The 27,263-nt window shown below is 35.9% G+C and overlaps 1 protein-coding gene across 3 annotated transcripts in view; it reads right to left on the bottom strand.

The window, feature by feature from the left end:
• The window catches only part of FAM172A (family with sequence similarity 172 member A), a 446,910-nt gene that overhangs the window by 235,595 nt on the left and 184,052 nt on the right, over nucleotides 1-27,263 (bottom strand). For all 3 annotated transcript variants that reach the window (XM_049769145.1, XM_049769144.1, XM_049769146.1), the window contains one exon: nucleotides 4,136-4,255. In XM_049769145.1, coding sequence (XP_049625102.1) covers nucleotides 4,136-4,255 — 120 coding nt within the window. The remainder of the gene's footprint in view (nucleotides 1-4,135; nucleotides 4,256-27,263) is intronic.

The raw sequence follows: 27,263 nt of genomic DNA on the forward strand, positions 1-27,263 counted from the left end.
ATCAATCTTGAAAGTATCTAATTAAAATGTATTCTTTAGGAGAAATTTTAAAGTTTTAAGATAGGATATATCATAAATTATGTTCTATTATAAAATAGCAATTAGCAAAATATGAAAGCTTTACAACTAGTTCAGCTCTAAATTGAAAATGAATTTATTTTCAGATAGCTTTTTGACGCACATTTAATTTTAAATAATGGCAACAATTTTAATTTAGGGAATGCCAAGCTATGTTCTATAATAACCTGACTAGTACTTGTTTTCAAACAAAGCACTATATAAGTACTACACACAATTACATTAATTGGTGAAACTAAAGTTGCCATAGTTTATATTATTTTTTTAATATATGAGCCTAAAGAGGAAAGTCAAATTGTATGAGAATGAAAGAAAACCAATTTACAAACACTTAAAAGTACATCACAAGTCAGAACGATAGAACTGTGTGTTTATTTTGTCAGATTTATAATAAAAAATATTAAATTTAACAGAAACCCAAATGATTTCTGAAATATGCTAGTACTGAAATAAAAAATTAAAGTATTATATTTGATGTTCAAAATTCATTTTCTTAATAAGTTAATATAGTTTTCAATCTACATAAAACTATTTCATTTCATCTATTCATTCCAACTAAATGAACATTGTCCAAACTTTAAACCATGATTTTCTCCTATAAGTCCGAGGAAAGTAAAAAAGAATATTTTAGATTCAGGCAAAGGAAAAATTTTTAAATACTTCATTTTATTAATCACAATACTATTTTAAACGCATATGTAGTTTACTAAGGACATAATTTATGTAAAATACCAGTGTACAATGTTATGCATTAAAACCAATTAATTTCATTAGATCACAAAACTCTTCTTAAGTTCCAATCATCTGCATCCCCTTATTACATATCCCCATCAAAGCTACTTTACAAAAAGTGGCAAAGACATGAAGCTGACAGACTTTCACTGATATTTTAAAATCTAAACAAGGTATATTACGTTAAATAGACTTCTCAGTCCTGGTGTTGCCTGACAAATATGTGATGTGCCAGTGGTTATATTATATCTCTCCTCCCATGCATGCACCTCCCGCAGAGATAGCAGACTACAGAAGTTGACCCTGACTGAGACCATCTTGTCTCTCTGACAAAGCTCCTTTTTAACTTCTTACTTACTGGTTACTTCCTGTGATGGAGAAAAACTTTAGCTCAGCTTGTGATAATTTCACAGGCCCTGAGGACCCTGACCCTAATAGCCTCAAGGTCAAAAGTCAAGTCTTGTTCTGAAACATCTGTGTGCTTTATATTAAAGTGGAACAAAAGTGAAAAAATATCCACCAGCGTGTGTCAAGGACAGGCAAAATAGGACCAACACACTGCTCATCTGTTATTCTGGCATCTTAAATTCCATTTCGGAACTGTTCAAAACAGAATTTTATGAATTGCTCAAAGGTTCAAAAAATGAGAATTTATAGTTTACAGCAATCTGAAATCTGATTAATTTTACAGGCTTTTCATATATTTTGAAGTTACTCTAAAAGTCAGTTAAACTCCATGTTATAAGTAAAGATACACAAAGAAAACATAAGCTACATATATATCTGGCAAAACATGAGCTATACATTTATAGGTTATGGTGTGCTATACCGATATATGCAGAAGTCAAAGGATTATACAAAATACAACATTCACATTATTAGGTTTGTCACAACTAGTGTGCTAAAGAGCTGTCTTAAGATAACCATTATATACTTAAATAAATTCACCAGTTAAAAGTATTAAAATTATTTTTTCAGAAGAAAAATCAATTTAAGGAGTGGACAATTTATTTACTGGTCTTAAGAGGACCATATACATTTGGAAATTTAGAACAGCTAAAGCAATCTTAAGTGTCACTTCCAGTTTTATATCTAAATCATGTGAATAAGCACTAAGCCAAGTAAGGGGAAAAGGCCTCAGGACTATATGCAATTTCCATGACAATCTGAGATACATAGCAAAATTAATGAACATAAAAATTAGACTAAGGGGGCCAGAGTGGTGGCTCAAGCAGTAGGGCATTAGCCTTGCATGTGCTGAGCTAGGATGGATTGCGGTTTGATCCCTGGGCATCCCATATGGTCCACCAAGCCAAGAGCAATCTTTCCAAGTGCACAGCCAGGAGTAACCCCTGAGCATCACCAGGTGTGACCCAAAAATCAAAAACCAAAAAAAAAAAAAAAACCACCAAAAAGCCCCCAAACATCAGACTACATATGTTTTTAATGTACATGTTAGGCCATGTGGATTTAAAAATTGTAGATCAACTTCTACTACACCAATCATTTTATTATATCATTGATACTTGTCTGTGACATAGAGATTACAGAAAGGGAGGCATAAAATTCCGGATAAGGTATTTGATTATATTAACTGTTCATAATAGTACAAAGTGTGAAGTCTGTAATCTTATATATAATATGGCCAAAATTAAATTGGGGGTTGGAGTCCACTTCCATCAATTCTCAGCCTACTCGATCATCATGAGGGCTTGGGAAAACAGTGCTGCTTGGGCTCTGTGGTGCCAGAGGACTACCAGGGCCACAATAGTGGTACTTGGAGACCTCCAAGGCTGCATCTAGAGGTGCTCCAGAAACTATAGGTAGTGCTGGGGATTAGATGGTTAGATTGGTTAGATTAAACAGGGTTAGATGGTTGTAAAGTAAACACCTGAATTACTGCACTATCCTCCTCGTCCATATTTTTTGCCAGCATATACATATAATCTTAATTCTTAGACTCAGATTACTTTAAAAAATGAGGATTTCATGGTCAAGATTTGTATTTCATTTGAAGCATATTAATGGCATGTTAAAATAATTTTAATACAACTATATAGTTTCTGATCAAGTACTAACTTGAGATAAAAGTCAAATATTTAGTCTCTTTGAATATAAATATTTTACATACATATGCTTGAGTGGTATAAAAGTAAAACTGTAAAAATAAATATAACAAATTATATGGGAAGTGAAGCTATTATAGAGAAATTTAAAAAGTAAAGTAATGCAAAAGCTTTCTGATTTGGATTAGGCCTTACTATTAAAAAGTAACTATGTTCTAGGGACTGAAATAATTGCACAGTGAGTAGGGCACTTGCCTCATGTACAGCTGACCCAGACTTGATTCCAGGCACCCATTTTATCCCCATAGCCCACCAGGAGTGACCCCCTTCAACACAGAGCCAGGAGTCAGTCCAGAGCACAGCCAGGTGCGTTAAAAACACACGCACACACACACACAATACAAAATTTACAAAACCTAGGATCTTTTTAAAAATCATAGATTTGGTCTAAAATTGAGGGGAAGATTTTAAGCAGTTTAGGGCTCCTGGGAATCTTGTCTGGCAGCTCTCCACCAACTAGGCAGAAGTTTTCATGAAAAGGCCTGAGGATGGATGTCTCAGGTAATCTCGGCAGTGTTGGGGCCTCCAAACCTACACTTGGCAATATTGAAGAAATCATGTGTTTCCGGGGATAAAACTGCAGTCATTGCATGCATCTTTTTTTTTAATTATTTTTTTAATATTTATATATCTATTTATTTATTTATTTATTTTTGGTTTTTGGGCCACACCGGTGACGCTCAGGGGTTACTCCTGGCTATGCGCTCAAAAGTCGCTCCTGGCTTGGGGGACCATATGGGACGCCGGGTGATCGAACCGCGGTCCGTCCTAGGCTAGCGCTGGCAAGGCATACACCTTACCTCTAGCACCACCACGCCAGCCCCATTGCATGCATCTTAACTCCTGTACTAACTCTTGGTACCTACCCCTGGTGCAGCTTTGGTCAGTCCCAGTGATGTGGTACTGCTTGGAGCCTGGGACCAGCCCAAATAGCTGGGGGTCATTAGAACTAGAACCTACAGTTCTCAGGGCTAGCAGAGATTATACCTTTCAGTGCTAGGGAGCCATGTGGTACTGATGCTCAAACCCAGACTCCAAAAACATATATGGCATGTACTCCAGTCTATTGAGCATGGGGTTCCTTTATTTTCATTCTTTATAAAATAATGTAGAGTAATTATACCAGGAAAAAGAGAGAAAAACTGGGCTAAGCCTATAAGGAATACAGGAATTAAAAATAAATTTGAACATACACTTACCAGCTCAACAAATGCAAGACCTCCATAACTGTGAGCAACAAAAAACACATTTTCTGCTGCAGACTGGGCTATAAAATGGTCCCACACATAGATTGCATGCTCTTCAGGAGAACCATTTTCCTATAAAGAAAACATTCCACGTATTAGATATTCTAATAATTAACATGCAATCAGAACTTAAGTTGCATACTTAAATACAGAGTATAAGAAAGAAGATGGTAATAACATTCCAAATAATAGCAATAATAAATAATAAATGCCAATAAAATTCAATTACAGAATAGATTAGTATGAGCCTACTAGATTAATACTAAACTTATTTCAGGAACAATTTTTTTTTTTATTTTAAGCTTTTGTTTCTGAGGCTTACAGGGTTGTATATATTTTAGAGGTACTGTTTTATACCCTTTCTGAATTATGTTACCACACCACATTCACTGCCAAAGTACCAATATTCCTTCACTAAAGTACTTGGATTCTCCTTATTAGGAACCCTTTCCCATTGCTCCTTTTCTAGTATCCTCATTGTGCAAAGTACCAAGATTTGTTTTCATTTGACTTCGCCTGTTCCTTTGTTTCCTCTATGTCTCAAATATAAGTGAGATCATCCAGTATTCGTGCTTCTTATCCTGTTGAGCACTAATCGTGGTTTCATCCTTGTTTTTATGGAAATGACAATACTGTAACTTTTCTCATATCTGAATATCTTTTTTATACACACATCTGTTCTGGCTATTTAATTTTTACATTTGTGCTATTTTCTTGGGCAGTATAAATAAAGCCACAAAGAATATATATATTTGAATTAGTGTTTTTGTATTCTTTGTGTATATATATGTATATATATATATATATATCCTATGTTATAAAGAGCCGAATAATCAAGACCTCTAAGTCATAACCCCATCAAACCTCAGCTGCATACAGCATATATGTTCTGACTGGTCATATAGATATATATAGATAAAGATATATATATATATATATATATATATATATATGTATGTATTGTGTTATAGAGAAAGGACCAGATAATCAGGACCTCCAAGTGATTATCCCATAAAACCTCAGTTTCATAGGGTATATGTGCTCTGACTGGTCATCTCACAAAACTTCACTTGCATCTAATATATACAATCCAATTGGTTGTTTTACAAAACCTTAGTTTCAAAGGGTATAAGTGACCCAATATGTCATTTTAAAAAATATTTTTTGGCACAGGAGATAACTAATCAGCTGAAACAGAAGTTGGGAAGTTTTATGTATTCTATTTACTTCTGTATGTTATAGAGAGAGACACACAAGGAAAAAGAGAACATGCCAAGAGTGAACATAACAAAGAATTTAGACAGTGAAGGTAGACTGAGAAGGTAGACAGAGAAGATAGGTAATGAAGGCAGACAGTGAAGGTAGATAGTGTGGATGGTCAGTGAGTGGCAACACAGGAGTGCATCAAGGAGAAGCAGAGAAAAGACACAGTGAGAAGGAAAAGAAGGAGGTGCGGTGGCTAGTGTTGCTGGTATGGATTCAGATTCCTGTTGCTGACACAGAGGAGTCAGGGCTATAGAGCTAAAAAATGAAAGAGCTATCAACCTGAAGACGTCCATATTCAGTTTAAGATTAGCCAAGATTCTTGATCTGCCAGAAACAAAGCTAGTTGGAATCCACTGTTAACACCAGAACTGTGTTGACTCATGCAGCAATACTATTTTTAGTTTTTGAGAAAACCTCAAATTATTTTCCATAGAGGCCGAACAAATTCACATTTACAGAGTATATAAGGATACTGGTTTTTTTTTTACTTATTTTTGGTCTTTATTTACAGCTAAAATTTATTTTGGGGCCCCTCAAGCAGTGCAGAGAGGGCCTAGGGATCATTCTTAGTCATATTTAGGAAAGTGAGTAGCAGGGCAAGCTCTGAGCATAAACTGCCATTCAGCAATGGCAGGCCATCCCACTCTTACTTGGGGACCTATATGGCCACAACTGGTAATACTCAAAAGCCATGTGGTGCCGGAGTCTAAATCTGGATTTTATATATGCTCCATTTATGATCTCACTCTTATACTATCTTCCTGTCTTGTGGCATTTTTTTTTTTTGCCAGTATCGTACCTAGGTTGGCTGTGTGCAAGGCAATTAGCCTACCTGATATATACCACTCTAGTCCCCTTGCAAACTCTCCTAGTAATTCCCTGAGGTGAACTAGTTAATTTAGTTAGTCACTTTAAATATCACCATGGAAAAAGGTCTCCAATCAAACAGATAAAAGGAAGGTTGGTGATGGAAGATGGCAGCAGATGAAAGGATGTATCTGGTCAGGAGTCTATTAACTCCCTCATCTAAACCCATGCAAACCACAGGACAGGAGGAAGGATCCCACCCATGTGCATACTGGAGACTAAAGAAAATAGAGGGGACAGGGAACCACTGAGAGATAGTCCTAAAGAGGCTCAGGGATAGGTTCCAGAGTACAGGTCCAACAAAGGGAGCACAGGCTGAAAGGGTTCCAGCTACAGATTTCAGATAAAGAAAGTGCTTCCATGGTAGAGAATGATGAAAGAAAAAGACCAGGCCACTGGACACTGAAGATGAGTAGACAAAGAGGGAAAGGATGAGTGATGAATAAAAGGAAAGGCCTGGACATTGGGGATAGAGATGGAGCCCAGACCCATCTAATTAACTGCAATAAACTCAAGCTTATGTGTTTTGTATGAAAATCCTTTAGTCAATTCTCAAGAACCCAAGAATTGAGGGGAAAAAAACCTTCATTTTTGTGCTAACAAAATCAACAAGCACCATCAAGGCCAGTATCATAGTGTGTTCTTTTTTTTGGGGGGGTGGGCACACCTGGTGACATTCAGGGGTTTCTCCTGGCTATGCACTCAGAAATTGTTCCTGGCTTGGGAGACCAGATGGGACAGCTGGGGATGGAACCACGATCTGTCCTAGGTAGGCCACATGCAAGGCAAATGTGCTACCACTATGCCATAGATCTAGCTCCACAAGAAGTGTTCTGTTTATGCTTTCTTCAATATATTTTAAGGTTTGGGGTTTAATATTTTTGGAGGGTGGGACACACTTGATAGTGATTTGCACAAAGGATCCTTGAGACCAAACCAGCATTGGCTGCATGCAAGGCAAGCACCAACCAACTGGATTATCATTCTAGTCACTGGATCTAATCTCTTTAGGTCTAAGTCTTTATTCTTTTTTATTTATACTTTATGCTTAATATGAAATAGAGTAGCAAAGTTTAATTAATTATTGATTAATTATAAATTTTAATTAATTTTAATTAATTATTTTACTGCTGTTCTGTGATTTACAATACTGTTAATGATGGGCTTTTCATGTCAGAATTTCATTCATTTATGGATGAAAATCCAGTTTTCCTAAACAAAATAACAAAGATAAGTATTGGAGCTAGAGAGAACAGTAGCTAAGGTGTTGGCCTTGCACAAGATTGAACAGAGTTTGATCCCTGGTATCCTATAAGACTCCCAGAGCACAGCCAAGAGTGAGCCTTGAGCACAGTGCCAAGAGAACACCCTCAACCTAGTTGAGTGCACCTCAACCTCACTGAAACGCCTCCCCAAAAGCACATTTTTGAATTGCAAATGAATGTTGGATATATCTATGAGATTTTTTGTTTCTCTTGTTTTGGGGGGGATACACCTTGATGTGCTGAGGGCTTACTTCTGGCTTTAAGTTCAGAAATTACTCATAGTAGGCTCAGTGGACTATACAGGATGCTTGAGAGTACCTAGGTTGGAATTATGCAAGGCAGATTCCCTAGACACTGTACTATAGCTCTGGGCCTTTATTTAAGATATTAAAATGTATGTGAATACATTAGAACTGCTTAGCAGAAAATTAAAAAGGTGAAAGATTTAGACAATCTAAAGAGCAGATTATTAACAGAAAATAAGAGTGGTCTCATTTTAAAATTTTTTAGGTTCTAGTGATCAGATTCTAAATCTCATAAATGCAAGTGAGACCTTATGTAGCAATTTAAAAATCAGTTATGTTTTCATATTTTACATCTAAAACACTTATAAATTATTCAAGTCATAAAACTTGTATGCTGAAAATAAATAAAGACATTATTTACATGTTTAATTTTTTTTGGCCAAAGCAGTTTCCAATAGATTTCATTTCTAGAAATATGAAAAAAAAATGTAAACATACAAACCCAGAAACTTCTACATTTCTCCTAACTTTCTAAAACCTAAGTATATTTCTAATAATTATATGAATATTAATTTAATTCTAAATTGTTCTTAATTCTTTTATTTCATTATATTTAGTTCTAGTGCTTATTTCATATTGCTATTAAAACTAAAACCTGGCTATTATAAAAAATATGTATGCCCCCATTGGGACAGAAGTGATTGCAGAGCAAGTAGAGCAATCCAGGTTTGATCCCCAGCATAAGGTCTTCTGAGTTGGCCAGGATTAATTTCTTTTTTTTTTCATTTGCTTGTTTATTTGTTTGTTTGGGGGGTCACACCAGGTGACACTCGGGGGTTACTCCTGGCTATGCGCTCAGAAATCACTCCTGGTTTGGGGTACCATATGGGATGCCTGAGGACAGAATCGTGGTTCATCCTAGGTTAGCTCATGCAAGGCAAATGCCCTACCACTTGCACCACCACTCTAGCCCCTGCCAGGAGTAATTTCTGAGCTCAAAGCCAAGAGTAATCCTTGGTGCTGTTGGGTGTGGCTCTCAAAACAAAATAAAGCAAAACAAAAAAGTATACCTAAAAATATAATTTATTTTTTTGTTTGTTTTGTTTTGGGGCCATACCCGGTGATGCTTTGGAGTTACTCCTGGTCTTGCAGTCAGAAGTCATTCCTGGCAGGCTCACAAGAACATATGGGATACTATGGTTCGAACTCAGGTTGCTACGGGCATGGCAGATGCTCTATCCATTGTGATATCACTCTGGCTCCAAACATAATTCCTAAATTAAGTAGTAAATTTCTAAAACAAACAAACAAACAAACAAAAAAAACCCAAAACACCATGCTCGTATTTTGTATTCCATTCCCTGGAGGTTTAACACAAAAGACTAATTTCTTAGAAATATTTTATTATTAGAAAATTAACACAATTTATGGAAATGCCCCACCTAAAATTTTAGGGGAGGTTGTTTTTTGGTGTTTTTTTTTTTTTTTTTTTTTGGCATACCTGGTTATACACAGGGTTTACTTTTGGCTCTGCACTCAGGAATCATCCTGGATTTGTCAGAAATCAAACTTCATTTAGCAATGGGCAAGTCAAGTGCCTTGTTCCCTGTTCTCTCTGGCCCTTTCCACATATGAATTTTTATAAATTCATATAAAGGTCCACATGCATTGTTTCGAATGCTACCTAAAATTAATGTTTCATGATTGTGCCATGTTTTCTACTTTTGGGATTTATTTCTTTTATTTATAAAGTGACCTACCCCTATTGTACTTACTTGCTTCAACTATAGTTCTGCAAGATTCCTAATTGTTCATTAGTACTCAAATGAGATATTAACTCTTCTAAAACGTCTACTCTATCATCCCCAAGTCTAGACATTGTCTTCCAACAACATCTCTTGCATGTTCCCATTAATATACCAAACTTTTTATATACTGTCAGATTATCAAATACTTAAGGTCAAAGAAAATGTTTTGTTCATTAACCATAGCATAAAATAATGTAGATATGACATTTATATTTGGGATAATTATGGATAATCCTGTAGTCAAGTACTAAAATTTAAATAAAGACTTAAATATTTATAACTTTGGTAATTCAATTTTTATTCATTTAAAAAGTCAGAAAAATGGCTTTTACAAATAGGAGAATAGTGGTTAACTGTAACAAAGAGAAAGAACTGTGAATAGAAAGTTGACTAGTGGCTGATAGTGGTCTGCTTGATGTTGGGTGGAAGTCACATTTCAAACTCTTACATCTTTAGCTCTTTTATGTACATTTATATAGATTGCAGGCTCCTCAACTTATTTGCCTACCATCCCCATCTCAGAAAAATAATCACTTATTGCCCTCCTGAAAATTGGTTTTATTTAACTGAGCCAAAAGCCTCCCTCCACCTATTGCCCCCAACACTACTACTGCCCGGAGGATAATTCCAGATTCATCAAGCATTTTATACTATTTTGGGGGAAAAAACTGATCTATAGAACCATACATAACATTTCTTAGCAAACTTTTGAGAATGAAAAAAAAAGTATTATTTAATTATATGGGAAACAAATCTAAATTGAGATTATTCAGAGAAAACCCAGATACTGGTCACCGTGGTAATGACACAATAAATGAGATGCAAAAATAGAAAGTAAATAGCAAAACTGCTATTTTCTGGTAGACGTAACACTTGGTGTAGTAACAAATATTTTTCTCTTCAAGGACTAAATGTGCAATATTAGGTTGTTTTGTTCTTTAGTCCCTGTACTGGAAATAGAGTGGTAAGGAAGACAAGTACATCATGTTCTGTTCTTAAAATATTAGCTATTGCATATGGGTGATAACACAATGATCAAAGGTATAGTGAGAAAAGTATTAGCATATTTTTTTACTATATTCATACCAAGTTTTATGGTGCAGTACCAAACCATACTATATGACTCCACTGAGTTGCTCCCCAATTACTTTCCACAATCTCAAAAAGTTATCAAAATTATCAAGATTTGTATTTAATAATATAAGAAAAGTTTTTTTGCTTTTCCTTGCAATATTTCCAGGAAGAACTTTTCAAGGAACTTATGATATAGGAAATATGGGTAAATACTAAAGGTTTAAAAATTCCTAGCAACAAGGAATTCAATACATGATCTCACAGATAATTTAGCTGTGATCAGGTAAATACTATAGGCAGAGAGCACAATCAAGACAGCAGTTCAGTCACCTACACAGAGGTGATAAGGATTATATTATTACCTGAGAAAAAATGGAATGAGCCAATCTGAAAAAAGTATCATTAAGACTTTGTGACCTGAACAATATGAGGGAAACTGCCAACCAGGTCTAAATGATCCATCGATGACTAAAGAGCAGTGACAAAAGTTCCCTCTGTTCACATAAAAAAAACCTGCTATTTTCAGAGATTGGTTTTACAGCTAAACTTTTCTTCCATGTAGAAAAAATATTTAATAGTGGTAGACGATAAAGAAATATCAAATTTCCATGTACCTCAATTAATTGATATTTCTTTTTTTTGTTTTTTTTTGTTGTTGTTGTTGTTTTTTTGTTTTTGGGCCACACCCGGTGGTGCAAAGGGGTTACTCCTGGCTGTCTGTTCAGAAATAGCTCCTGGCAGGCACGGGGACCATATGGGACACCGGGATTCGAACCACCCACCTTTGGTCCTGGATCGGCTGCTTGCAAGGCAAACGCTGCTGTGCTATCTCTCCAGGTTCAATTAATTGATATTTCTGGCCTGACTTTCTGGTCATCAAATTGTTCTTTACATTTAAATTTTAAACCAACTGTTCTAAAAAAGTGAGACCTGACTGGTAAATAATCTGTCTACAAACCAATTCAGTCATGTCAATATTGGTACAACTAATTATATTAACTATAGATAAAAAAAAATAAAAGGTTTGTTTTTGTTTTGGGGCCACATCTAGCAGTGTTCAAAGCTTACTCCTGGCTCTGTACTTAGGGATCACTCCTGGCAGGGTCTGAAAGATCATATGCCAGAGATCAAGCCTGGGTTGTCTGTTTGCAAGGGTAGTTAGTACCTTACCTGTTATACTATTGCTCCAGCTCTCCATAATTAAACAGATATACACTATTATTTTGGGCTGACACAGATAACAACTGGCACACAAAGGGACAGGAGAAATGATGTTTGCCAGCAGTACACATAGTTTTCCAGAAGTTATCTCTTGGGGTCAAGGATGTTAGCTTAGAAAGGGACTCAGATTCACCTTAGATGAAAGAGTTAGCTGACTGAAAAATCCCTCACACTAGCAAAATCCAACACTTCTTAAAACTGCAGAGGCATAAACTCCAAGGCCTCAGTTGGCAAAGATTATACACAACTTCTAAATTTACTACTACCCTCAGGAAAAATCAAAGTATATAATCTTATAAATTCCTTCTCATTCAGGGGCAGTATACAATTATGTCTACAAATTATACACCAAAGGGAAATTTGCCCACCAATTCTTAATTGCTAAAGCATTCAATTCATTCAACTTTTGAACTGATTAAGGGAGGGTCTCAGAAAGTTTTACCTGAGATGTTCTTTAGAAATGTTTTTCAAATAGAACATTTTTCCCAATTGTAAAATCCACTGCCTCCTTTCAATTTCAATCCAATAATTGGTTGAACTGATTTATCTATATAAAGGCCAATCTCTTGCTTAACGAGGATTTCTTGGAAAAGCCGCCCACAGATTCTGAGAACACTTAGGAGGTAAGAAGAGGTCTATGCTGTGACTCTGGTAGTTTAATCCCAGCAGAATTTTCTTGCCACAGCACTTAGGTGTTGATCTCAAAAGAACTTCACAAACTACTTGCATGCAAATATCTCAGAATTTGTTACCTAGGGAACATAAATCTAACTTTATTAAGTTTTCAGGTACACAGAGCTAGAAAGTTAACTAAGGGCCAGTCCATTCTCATGCAGAGGGGCTAACAGTTTCACTAATCTTTAACTCACTTGAAAAAATTAAAGAAAAAGTGTTTTTATTTATTAGCAAATGTAATTATGGCTATGTTGAAAATGACTGAGACATATTGTTGACTGAGAAATATTGTTGTCAAGTTTTGTTTATTATAAATAAAAATGGAATCCTGCAACATTTCATTATTTTCTACCATTCTATTTCGTTAATGTCTTATGTCACTTTTCTAGAATATAAATAACTTAAAAGTAGATTCTTTTTTCAATACAAATTACAAACAAAAGGCATTCAATAGGCATTTAATAAATAACCCACAGTATTAGTGCTAATGGCAATGATACTGCTGACAAAATATTATGAAGTGGCCTCATAAGTTAAGACAAAGGAATATTTAAGTTCCCTTTCAGGAATCAAGTTTCTCAGAGTCTGTAATATGGCAAATGATTGATGCTCAAAGATGTTAATCAATGTTCCACTTATAAAAGCAAAAATTGGTTAAGCATAAATGCCTAATCCTGCAGAAATAAGTAAATCATAATTTGTCTAAGAAAATATGCAGTGAGTCAATGAGTTTGAAATAATATATAGTTTATTTGACTTAATATGTAGTATTATTGAAGAGAAAGAGAGAAATGGGAGAGAGTGGATAATTAAAACCTGTGGTGTTCATTTTACAAAATCTCAACTGTATAGGGCATATGTGATCTGATTACTCATTCTAAACCTCACTTATGTAAATCCAACCAATCATAACAGCTAAGGGTGGGAACACTAAGGTACAAAGATAGATGATCAAACTTGGAAACTAGCATAGATGACAAGTGCAGGTCAATGAAAAAAAACAATAGTCAGAAAAAACTGATGCCAACAATAGCACAAACATGAAACAACAAGTAGAAGGCAGCAAGCATAGATGGAAGGAGCTGAGATTGAAAGACAGCAGGGATGGATGGATAACTAGATGAACATTGCAAAATAGCAAGAGGCAAAGAAGATAAAAGAAGACAATACAGACTACCAGAAAACAAGTGGGCATTAACTGGCAAAAATAAGTGAACACTGAAGAGTGGAACAGTGAGTAGAAGTGGTAACTGATGTCTTAGCAAGTACTGACCACATGAACTGGCCAGTGACTGTGTAGCAAAACAACAGAGCAGTGGGATGCAATGCGTAAGGACATGGACTGCTGAGCTGGGCCTGGAAACCCCTGTTCCTACTGCCACTAAAGTCTGCAAACATAAACCTAAATAAACTTTAAGACAAAGAGCTATTAATTAAATAGACACACCACAGATTGAAAACATCTTCCAACTATTCATCTGACAAAGGGATAACATGCAAGATACACAGCACTAGTAGAATTTTACAAGGAAAACCATCCAGTACCATAAAAAATGGGGAGGGATATAAAGATGAACAGAAACCTCCTCTAAGACATAGAGATGACCAAAAGGTATGAATAAATACTCTGCATTATCATCAGGGAAATTGAAATCAAAACAGAGAGATGTGCTCCAAAGGGTGGAGCCTGCTCCCTGCCAGCCATGTCCTTGTCAACACGGGTACCATCCTGACAACCAGCAACACCTAAACATACATAACCCTGCATTGCGGAGACCCACATTGCCTTGAAGAGCATAGAGCCTATGGTGTCCATGTCAATGGGGGTGAGGTGCCCCAGTCCCTGAAGGGTGGAGCCTGCTTCCTGTCAGCTATACACAAGTCAAAGCAGGTGCCAGACTGAGCTACCTGACACACCCAGATGCACATTGCCTAGCAGAGTCATGAACCACATCGCCCTGAAGTGTAGATACCACAAAATGCACATTAAAAGAGGTGAGCTGACCCTGCCCCAAAGGATGGAGCATGTTCTCACTAGCTGTGAGCTTTCAACATGGGTGCTATCACAATCTGCTTGTGGTGCCCACATGCACATTCCCCACCCTAGGGGCTGGGACACACATCACCCCAAAGAACAGAGCCCACAGAACGTACACGGAAAAGGAGTTGAGTTTATCTGACCCCTGAAGAGCAGAACCAGAAGAATGTGGAACTAGAGGACTGTGGGCACTTCTTCTAGTCAATGGTCAGGCACTTCTCCTAGTCAATGAAACCAACACAACACATCGAAAATACCATACTACAAGTGTGACAATGGGGAAACAATGCAGACTTCTATCTTGCATAAAGAATTAAAATGGCAGCTTTCATGACCCAAAAACTGCCAATCATATACTTAGTCTCTCATATGAGGATTTTAGAGAAAAAAATATGAAGATCCTTAGCGAACTCAAAGAAAGTGTGGAACAAATTGAATGAGCCACAAATAAGAAGCAAGAGGATATGAAACTAGAAATCAGAAAACTCCACAGTAATATAGCAGGACTAACAAACTTGAAAACAATGAAAACCACACTGGAAAGACTCTCCAACAGATTAACAGAGGCTGAGGATAGAATCAGTAATCTAGAAGATGAGATGCATAACAACTCCATACAAAGAGATTGGAAAAAAGCCTTAAAACAAATGATCAAACAATGGAAAAAATCCTCAAAGAATGTGAACAAATGAAAATAGAAATCTTTGATAAACTCAAGAGAAACAACATAAAAATCATTGAAGTCCCAGAGACCCAGGAAGAATAAACAGTTAAGGACATCATTACAGAGAAACTCCCAGAGTTAAAGAGTGCATACAACCAATCCTGCATGCTCGAAGAGTACCAGGTAAAGAGATCCAAAGAAAAGCACTGCAAGTTAAATACTAGCCACAGTGATGAACTCCTCAGATAGATAAAATACTGAAAGCAGCAAGATCAAAAAATGAAATTACATTCAGAGGGGAATCCTTAAGATTTACAGCATATCTATCACAAGAAACCCTCAAGAGCCAAAGGCAGTGGTGGGATATAGTGAAAAAACTCAACTGAATGAATGTTTTGCCAAAAGTATTACCCACAAGAATCCTATTCAGGTTTGAAGGAAGCATACAAACTTTACAAATTCAAAAATAACCTTTTTAAGACCAGATGAATAGTTTACTTTAAGACAGGACAGACTGACACAGCAAACTTTTACAAAAAGATGAAACTAAATCCAATGACAATTATCTCTCTCAATGTCAATGGACTAGATGTACTAGATAAGAGACACAGAGTGGCAAAATAGATTAAAAAGCTGAATCCAATGTTCTGCTGCCTACAAGAAACATATCTGAATAGTCAGAACAAACATAGACTCAAAATCAAAATCCAAGTAAACAACTCCCTTAAAAACACTGGAGTGCGGGCCAGAGAACTGGCACAAGTGTTAAGGTGTCTGGTTTGGCTGCACTAGCCTAGGACAGTACCGTGGTTCGATCCCATATGGTTCTCCAAGCCATAGTGATTTCTGAGTGCATAGCCAGGAGTAACTCCTGAGCATCACTGGGTGTGCCCCTCCCCCCAAAAATGACTGGAGTGGCTATATTAACACCAAATACAGACACAGAAACAGACTTAGACTTAAAAAAGTTATAGGGACATAGATGGACATTTTGTAATAATCAAGAGATATATAGAACAGGAAGAAATGGCACTCCTAAACACATACATACCCAATAAGAGACCAGCAAAATATTTCAAACAACTGTTGATAAATCTAAAAGAAGACTTCAATAGCACACAATAACAATGGGAAATCTCAATACCGCCTTCTCACCCTTTGATAGATCAACCAATCTGAACCTAACAGGAATATAATAGCTCTGAAAGGAGAAATAAAAGAAAGTGGCCTTTATAGCTCTCTATCCCCCGCAAAATGGAAACACATTCTTCTTCAATGCATATGTGTCATTCTTCAGGATAGACCACATGCTGGCCTTTAAAACATGCCTTCATAAAATCAAAAGGATAGATATTGTTAAAAATACCTTCTCAGATAATAATGCATTAAAATTAGAAGTGAATTACAACTAGACATCAAGGAAAAATTAACACCTGAAAATTAAAAAGCTCACTACTGAACAACCAGTGTGTCAAAGACAAAAATCCAAGAAAAAAATCAAAAAATTCTTGGAGGAAAATCGGGAAATTGAGCTCCCATTCAACCCAGCTATTCCACTCCTTGGGATATACTCTAAGAACACAAGAATACAACACAAAAACCCCTTCCTCACACCTATATTTATTGCAGCACTATTCACAATAGCCAGGCTCTGGAAACAACCAAGATGCCTTTCAACAGACGAATAGCGAAAGAAACTGTGGTACATATACACAATGGAATATTATGCAGCCATCAGGAGAGATGAAGTCATGAAATTTTCCTATACATGGATGTACATGGAATCTATCATGCTGAGTGAAATAAGTTAGAGGGAAAGAGGGAGAGAGGGATGCAAAATAGTCTCACTCATCTATGGGTTTTAAGAAAAATAAAATTCATTTTTGTAACAATCCTCAGAGACAATGAGAGGAGGGCTGGAACACCAGCTCACTCCATGAAGCTCACCACAAAGAGTGGTGAGTACAGCTATAGAAATAACTACACAGAAAACTACCATAATCAAGTGAATGAATGAGGAAACTGGAAAGCCTGTCTGGAGTACAGGTGGGGGCGGGGTGGGATGGAGGGAGATTGGGGACATTGGTGGTGGGAATGTTACACTGGTGAAGGGGGGTGTTCTTTACATGACTGAAACCTAATCACAGTCATTTATGTAATCAAGATGTTCAAATAAAGAAGGAAAAAAAACACAACAGAAAAGAGTGTATCACTGCAGGGTACTGGTAGATTGGGGGGTGGTACTAGGACAATGTTGGAAGGAAGGTTTAGTGGATGTAGGGTGTAGTGTTGATATGTTTTATGCATGAAACCCTGATATCATTAATATTATAAATCATAATGCTAAAATACAATTTAAGAAATTTTAACAAAGTTGTAATGCTGAAGACATCTGGTTGTGGCTGTGTGAATCTTACATACAATCTACAAGAAACCAGAAGTTAGTGAGTTATAACTCACTGTCACAGCATAATTTTTGCCAATGTAAAAGGCTTTAAAGAGAGAAAAGGCATAAAATAGAAATATTAAAGGCATCCAAGCTTTCTAAGGATAGTAAAATTATGAGTATTTTTCTATTTTAAGCTTCTAAATTGTTTGAGCTGCATACCTCTAATAATAAACCGAGTAAACAGAAAATATTGAAAATATTGAAGATTCTACTAGTAATTACTGCTTTGTATTTGAGAGAATCAGCAGTGGTATTTTGTCATCCAATATATATTAGACAAATTCTAATATCTCGTCTGAATCCACAGTACATTGGAAAACAGCAAATCAGAAAGATGTCTCAGTTAGGCTTAAAAGAAAGAAATGTTAGCTTATAACATGAAAATAACTGAAGGAATAAAAAAACCACAGAAACTAGGAGAGTGCATAGAGCATAAAAGGTTGATACTATTAATACTGCTTCTGAGCACTGTCAGAACAGAACAGCAGTTAAAAGTACAGTAACATAGCAACACTAATCCTGGATTATCAAAAAAGGATATCAATATCCTCTTTTGATATCACATGATATCAATATCATCTGAATTTCATTTTAAAAGGTCTAGTGTGTAATGCACATTAAGAAATAGTTTTATAACAATACAAAAATGCCCTCTGCACTCCTATGTTCATCACAGCACTATTTATTATAGCCAGAATCTGGAAACAACACTGGTGCCCAACAACAGATACGTGACTAAAGAAATTGTGGTACATCTACACAATGGAATATTATGTAGTCATTAGGAATAATGAAGTCTTGCAATTTGCCTATACATGGGTGGACATGGAGGTTATTATGCTGAGTGAAATGAGTTAGAGGGAGAGGGATACACAAAGAATAGTCTCATTCATCTGTGGAATATAAGAACAAAAAGAGAGTATGGTAATAATATCCAGAGACAATAGAGATGAGTGATGGGAGGACCAGCCCATGATATGAAGCTTTCCACAAAGAACAGTGAGTACAGTTAAAAGTGAAAAAGGGTCTACTATGACAATGGTAGCTGAAACTGATTACTCTGGACAAGAATTGGGTGCTAAAAGGGGACAAAGTAATATGCAAGACACCCCCTCATTGAAAATATTACAAATTACAATGTCAGAAGGAGAGAGAGAGAGAGAGAGAGAGAGAGAGAGAGAGAGAGAGAGAGAGAGAGAGAGAGAGAGAGAGAGAGAGAGAGAGAGAGAAACATAATGCTTGTCTGAGAGACAGGCAGGAGATGAGGTAGGAAGTAAAAGGGGGACACTGGTAGTGGGAAAGTTACACTGGTGAAGAGTGGTATATATTCCATGATTGAAACCCAAGCATTTCTGAAACCAGGGTGCTTAAATAAAGAAATAATTATTTAAAAAAGAGAGAAGGGGCCGGAGCAGTGGCGCGAACGTAAGGCATCTGACTTGCGAGCGCTAGCCTAGGCCGGACTGCAGTTTGATCCCAGGGCATCCCATAAGGTCTCCCAGCCAGGAATTTCTGAGCACATAGCCAGGATTAACTGAGCATCACTTGATGTGGGGGGAGAGAGAGAGGGGGAGAGAGAGAGAGAGTGTGAGAGAGAGAGAGAGAGAGAGACAGACAGACAGAGACAGAGAGACAGTGACAGAGACAGAGACAGAGAGAGAAAAGTAAAATGTCTGCCAAGAGGCAGGAAGTAGGGAGAGGGTGGGAAGAAGAATGGGGACATTACAATGGTGTGTAAATAAATTATAATAAATGAATAAATTTTTAAAAAGGAAAAATATGGAATAGGTTTATAGATCTGAACCATGCTCATTACCCAAGTGTTCACCTTAGTGTTAAGACAAGTTAGATTCCCTGAAGCCACCAAAATGCTTCAATCCCTGTCACTACAGCTCTGCTGTTTGGGACCTCCAGTGCCTTGAAAGAATTGTTGATGTGCTGTATATATAGCACAATGTATGACCTGCAGTGAGTATCACAACCAAATGCACAAACACTGCAAACAAATATATGTACAACCCAGGATAGTTCACTGCAATAAAACAACAACAAAGAGTAGAGAGTAGGGATGGGAAGAGTTTAATTCAGTAGTTTATATTTTATTCAAAATAGATTTAAAAACAGATGATAGACTTTAGCTTAGTTTTTTTTTTTAATAATCTTTTTTGTGTGTGGTCAAAGTGAATCACAAGTCTTTCACAGTAATATTTAAGGTACATAGTGACAATGAATCAGGGGCATTCCCACCACCAGTGTTGTCTTCCTTCCAACCCTGTACATAGCATGCATCTCAAACCTCCCCCTTTGCCTCATGGACTGCTAGTGTAAGAGGTCTCCTTTGTGTACAGCTTGTTATAAATTGGGTATCGATTCTGGTGTCACTGACTTTGTGTTTGGTGCTAAGTCTGATCATTTTTTATTTCCACTCAATGTTCATAAGACTGGTTGCTCCTGGTACCGTCCATTGTTTTCCCCTTCACATTATGAGGGAGAACAAGATGACTCAAGTTCTGTGGTTCTGTTAGATAAGGAAAAGAAAGAAAAAAATAGCTGGAGGAATCTGTCTAGAGGTTATAAATATCAATTTAAATGAAGAAAGAAAAAATGAAAAACAAAAACAGCAGCAACAAAAAAAACAATGACAAAAAACACAACAGCAGCAACAAAAAAATCATCACCGAAACAACCTCAATAAAGAAAAGAAAAAATAAAAAAGGAAAAGAAAAAGAAAATAAAAAAGAAGGGCTGGTATGGCAAGGTTTTGTGTTGTTGTTGTTTGTTTGTTTTGGCATAATCACAATAATTCTTGGGAAAGTTAGAAAGGGAATTCCCTTGGCCTAAGAGATACAGAATTTCTCCATCCTTGAAGCACACTGTCATGGGAGCAACTACACACTCCATACACTCTCATTATTGAACCACAAGGTCTTTTTACGGTGCCAGGAAACTTCCTGCTCAGTTTTGGATGACAAAATCAATCCTCTGTAGCTAGAGATCTTATATTTCAACAAGTCATAGGACAAAGTCTAGGATAAAGTCTTTTGTTATAGTTCTAGAAGATCTGCTCTGTCATAGTTGTTGTAATCTCTCTTGTGTAATTAGTGATCTTGGTTTTTGCACAAATTCTAGGTTGAAGCCAAGGATAGTCTTTCCTTATGGCTCCAGACATTCTGCTCAGTCAAAGTCGAAACTCTGAGATTAGAGATCTTGGTTTTTATACAAATCCTAGGTCAAAGCCTATGCTAGGATCTTTCTTATTGGTCCCAGGAAAAGTTCTGCCCAGTCATGGTTTCCAAAGTCCATCTTCTGTAATTAGTAATCTTGGTTTTTGCACAGATCAAAGGACAGTGTATGTTCTGATTTCATCTTATCGTTAGGTGATGAGATAAAGCAATCTGCTCTTGGATCAAGTTTTTGCTGTTTCCTCATTGTCAGGTTGTTGTATCTGTCTGTCACAAGTTGGTGTTCGAGCAGTAGTAGGTATTTCCCAGGGAGAGTTTGGTTCTTGTTGCTGCTGTAGGGAGCTGTGTTGGGTCTTCGTTTAGTATCTGGGGTTCAGAGTTGAATGGTTATATGGAGTTATATGGAGTCAGGTCCTCATGATACATGTTCAGGGTGTAGCTCTGTTTTGTGTACATAACTATTTCCTAAGGCTTTCACAAAGTCAAAGTTTTTGTATGTAACTATTTCCCAAGACTTCCAAAGAGTAAAATGCATTTTCTATTTACAGTATGTAAGAGAAACAAAATTCTATCCTCTATATAATTTTCCTAAATATTTGGTACCTCTTACAATAGTTACACACAATAATTATAACATTGGAATCTAAATTTTTAATGTGATTAATATATTATTTTTTTATTTAGACCTTCATAAATAAAGGGTCCAAGAATCACTCCAACAAAACTAAGCTTCGTTGTAAAACCTGACAATTCAGTGTTTGGGCAGAGTAATACCCAGCAGAATAGTGTTTAAATACTAATTTTTAATATGTTTCATAATTAAACACCAGTTTTTAAAATTTCAATATATTATTATTATTAATCTGGGGGCCACACCAAAGACAATTCAGGGCTAACTCCTGGCTTTCTGCTCAAGAATAATTCCTGGTGGGTGCTTGGGGATCATGTGCGGGCCAGGTGAAATAAAATAGGTCAGTCACATGCAAAGCAAGTGCCTTAAGCCCTGTACTATATTTTCAGTTCCAAAATACTGTTTTATATTATATTGATCCAAATCCAATGAATGTAATCTGAATCTGCACCCAACACTATACCCATACTATATATTTATAAATAATATTCCAGAGAGATTTTCAGTTGTGTATTTAAAGACAAAAATTATAATAGTAAAGACTTTATAATACGCTTTAATTACAGAATTGAAACCATCAATACAGACATGCAGAATATATCTATAAGTTTTCCATAAATTTCACATTAGAGTTCCTTTAGTATCTAGTGACTTCCCAAGTTGGATGATTTTTAGAATATACAAATATCTAAAGTATACAAAGAGACAAAAAGTAAATCCTTTAATTAGAATTTGCTGGAGGAAAATGCACAGAATATTTACACAGTGGAATTCAGCTGTATTCGGAGTACAGGTTGAATTTCCTGATGTACTCTTGCCACCATTAATTGTTAAATGCCAAAGAGAAGTGATATGGTAGCCAAAGCCTTATCAACTCTGCCAGATTCTACTACGTAGGCATTGCAAGGTCTGCATTTATGATGGACTACCTGAGCTGATAACACATGGAACTATCTAAACAACATTTGCATATTTGTGTAATTATTTTCTAAGGTTAATTAGCTCCTGTAAAGCATTTCGCCCTTTGAGACTGCTTCCAGTGACAGGTTCACATATTTTCTGAACCACTGCCAAATCTGACAGATTTTTCTTTAGCTAACCTGTTGCTAAAAGTTAAAAAATGAGTGCTCCTATAATATCTACTTTGAAGTTACAATTGATTTTTATAACCTAAAAATGCAATGAATTTAAAGATTATAAAGCATCCATTTTTAAATCAATTGTCAATTTAAGGTTACTTCATATGAATCTGTGATTGCATTTGTTAGCATGTCTACTAATAAAATATCTATGACTAAGAAAATGTTGCACTTTAAAATGTTAAGATTAGCTTGTGCCTGTTTTATCAATTTCAAATGTAAGTCATGCACAAGCATACAAAACCCATGCACCGTAAGCTCCTAAGCATTCACACTGATTTGCTATTTACATTAGAGATATCGCTGGATGAAAATATTATTTTTAATGATAAAATACCAATTTATTTTAAAATGCTAAGATTTTTCACTAATATAGCTCAAAAAAAAAAAAACCAAATGAGAGGCAGGTATCCCATTTAGATTGATGATGCTGCAAGAATATAAATTATTATCTAGCCACTACTCAATTCAGGCACAAGAGGAAAAAAATTTATATTTCTAGGATTGAATATATAAGGATACTCTTCCAGGAGGAACAATACCAAGTATTGTTTAAGGCTTTTATCATATGAAGAAATCTCATACTTAATTTCTGTGTGTATGTGTGTGTGTGTCTGTGTATATGTTTGTGTGTGATAGATAGAGAGAAAGTAAGAGAGACAGAGTTTGTTAGCTCTGGGCCACGTCTGGCTGTGCTCAAGAGATCATATGTAGTGCTGGTGATTAAACCCAGATCAGCTGTATGCAAGGAGCTTATCTTCTGTATTATTACTCCTCTCAGATTATTCAGTTATTAATTCCCAAGTATATGAACAAAGTACTATAGAGCAAAACATTTATAAGAACAGTTATCTGTGAACCAAGTAATAGTACAGCAGAGAGGGTATTTGCCTTGCATGAGGTTGACCCAGGTTCAATCTCTGGTATTACATAAAGTCCCTGAGTCTGCAAGGATTAATTCCTGAGCACAGAGCCAGGAGTAACCCCTGAACATTGACAGTTGTAGCCCCAACCCTTCCTCCAATTCCTCCACAAAAGTTGTCCACAAAGCGTATTTTTTTGTTTTATATCATCACATTATATAACTTAATTTGTTAAATAATTTGGGCTAATTTTTAAACTCATTTGGTACATTTTAAATGTTATGGTATGTGTGTGTCACATTTTAAATGTTATGGTGTGTGTGTGTATGTGTGTGTGTGGGGGAGAGGGGTAGTTCCAGGAGAGCATGAAGTAAAAGGCTTATATATGAAAAAGTACATGATCAACTGCTGAGCTACATCCCTGGTACCAATGTCTGATCTTTTAACTTGTGTTACATAAAAATTAAAGGAGCAGTTTTTTTTGTGTCATTGCTTGCTTTCTTTTTTGTTTTTGTTTTTCTCTTTTTTTCCTTTCTTCTTTTGAATTGATATTTATAATCTGTAGAGGGATTCCTCCTAGGTTTTTTCCTTTCTTTTCTTTTTTCCAACAGAACCAAAGAACTTGAATCATCTTGTCCTCCTTCATAACTTGAGGGGGGAAAAAATGAATGGTACCAGGAACAACCAGTCGTAAATGATTACACTTAACCACCAAACTCAATGTCAACAATACCAATCTACAATAAACTATACACAAAGGAGACCTCTTACATTAGCAGTCCATGAGGCAAAGTGGGGAGGTATGGAATGCATGCTGGTAACAGGGTTGGAGGAAAGACAACAGGGTGGTGGGAATGCCCTGATTTATTGTTACTGTGTACCTTAAATATTACTGTGAAAGTCTTGTAATTCACTTTGAGCACAATAAAATTATTAAAAAAAATTAAAGGAGTATGAGTGTCTGTGAGATACTAAAACTGATGACATATCGCAAAAAATAACAAAAATGTTCCACATATAAAGGACCATCATTTTGTCCTTGAATTTTAAGTCAAGCTACATAAAATTATTGCTTGTTTTTTACTTAAAAATGGCAATGTCATTATATTGAATCTTGAACAATGAAAAAAGAAACCAAAATGTGTAAGCTAGAGATATCTTGAAACTATCAAGTTTTTCCCTAGGTATCTAATTATTGACAACCATCAATCCTAAAAACAGATTCAAGACAACAGTGCTTGTCAATATGTCTACATTAATAAATTATAAATGGCTCTGGATAGAAAACATTTGTGATGAATAAAACTGACAAAAGATCAGTATTTAAAATAACATAAAAAGTTATGAATTTTACAGGTAAACTTGAAATATTCAAAAGTAAACTCTACACTGGTCTCCCTTAATCACTTGCTTTTTCAAGTAAAGGACTTTTTTCATGTGCTATTTTTAAACTTCCAATGCTAAAACTCTATCCACCTTAATAAAATTTAGGTTTTTTTCCCCCTCTTAAGACAATCTATAATGCAGTTGCAATAATGTTACTATTGTATATATGGTGGTAAGCATGGCTCTAAAATATTTAACTCATTTAATTCTGACAACAATAATATCTATTATCACTATAATCATATGAATAGGCTAAAATAATCACCCTAATGATTAGAGAGATACAAATCAAAACAAGAACGAGGTACCATCTCACGCCAGAGCTGGCACACATCGCAAAGAACAAGAACAATAAGTGCTGGCAGGGATTTGGAGAGAAAGGAACTCTCATTCACTGCTGGTGGGAATGCTGTCTAGTCCAGCCTTTATGGAAAACAATATAGAGATTCCTCAAAAAACTGGAAACAAAGCTCCCACATAATCCAGCTATACTACTCCTAGGATATACCCTAGGAACACAAAAACACAATACAAAAATGCCCTCTGCACAACTATATTAATTGCAGCACTATTTATAATAGCCAGAATCTGGAAACAATCCAGATGTCTGACAACAGATGAGTGGTTTAAGAAACTGTAGTACATATACACAATGGAATACTATGCAGCTGTCAGAAAAATGAAGTCATGAAATTTTCCTATACATGGATGAACACAGAAACTAGTATGCTGAGTGCAATAAGTCAGAGGGAGAGAGACAGACACAGAATATTCTCACTAATCTGTGAGAATTAAGAAAAATAAAAGACATTATGTAATAATACCCAGAGACTATAAAGATGAGAGCTGAATGGACCGGCTCATGATATGAAGCTTACCACAAAGAGTGGTGAGTGCAGTTAGAGAAATAACTACACTAACAACTACCATAACAATGATGATGAATGAGAGAAATAGAATGCCTGTCTTGAATACAGGTGGGAGTGAGGGAGAGATAGGGAGCACTGGTGATGGTAAGAAGGTTGCACTGGTGAAGGGGAGTGTTCTTTCCTAAAACTAAAACCCAACTACATATTTGTAATCATGTTGCTTAAATTAAGATATTATAAATAAAAAATAAAATTGGGGCCGGGTAGGTGGCGCTGGAGGTAAGGTGTCTGCCTTGCAAGCGCTAGCCAAGGAAGGACCGCGGTTCGATCCCCCGGCGACCCATATGGTCCCCCCAAGCCAGGGGCGATTTCTGAGCACATAGCCAGGAGTAACCCCTGAGCGTCAAATGGGTGTGGCCCAAAAAAAAAAAAAAAACAAAAAAAAAAAATAAAAAAATAAAAAATAAAATTATTAAAAACTTAAATAATTATATACAGCAAAGCTAAATTCTAAGGTAATTATAATCAAATCTCATTGTATATCTATATCTCATCCATAATCTATATCTTGGTATCTATAATCTAAATCTTATTATATTGTCTACTTAAGACATAGCACATATATTTTTCTTTCCTTCTTATAAGCATAACCAAGCTCACTGCTCTTTGTAGAATCAAACAAGTAAGGATATTAAAAAGGGGCAGGAATGTAGCTTATGTGAGTATCATGACCTAACTCCCATGGAAAGATATTTCCTGTGATACAACTGCTTATTTTCTGAAAGTTAAATGGTCCTTCTTTTCCTTGAATAGCTCCTTGCTACCATATAAGAGAAATTGCTCTTGGCTTAAGATCTATTATTACCTTTCTGCCATTTATTCAAGAAGAATAAAGAACACATTTAAGTGAAAGAAACTAGACATGATAGGATTCAGATGATAGAAACTCTAGGAAAGCCAAAATAATTGTGTTAGAATTCATATTAGTGGTTGGCAGGGTCATCAAAATGGGGTGAGGATGTGTTGACTTAGAGACTTAAGAGAAAACTTTTAACGGTGATAGAAATGAGTTCTAATATTTTTAATGGTGGCAGTTCCATAATAGTTTTATTCTTACCATACATATATAAATATTCCCTTAAAATCAGAAATTTATAGCATCTGCATTACTTCAATAAAGTCCACCCCCAAGTGAAAAAACAAAATGCTGGTATATTTTTTTTCCTACATGGGGGGTTCATCAAACCTGTTGTTACAATAAAGTGTTGTAGGAACATAGACAAATCCACTTTTCTATACATTAATAAAGTTGCTATCACCTATCAACAGTGGAGCTGATTATTCACAGAGCTCATATTATGGGCATGCTTATGCTACATTTTGGACTTTTTGGGAAAAATTAAAAAGGGCCAATCCATATTCTAAATACTTAGAGACC

Source organism: Suncus etruscus, chromosome 2, assembly GCF_024139225.1.
Source record: "Suncus etruscus isolate mSunEtr1 chromosome 2, mSunEtr1.pri.cur, whole genome shotgun sequence".
NCBI classification, from domain to species: domain Eukaryota; kingdom Metazoa; phylum Chordata; class Mammalia; order Eulipotyphla; family Soricidae; genus Suncus; species Suncus etruscus.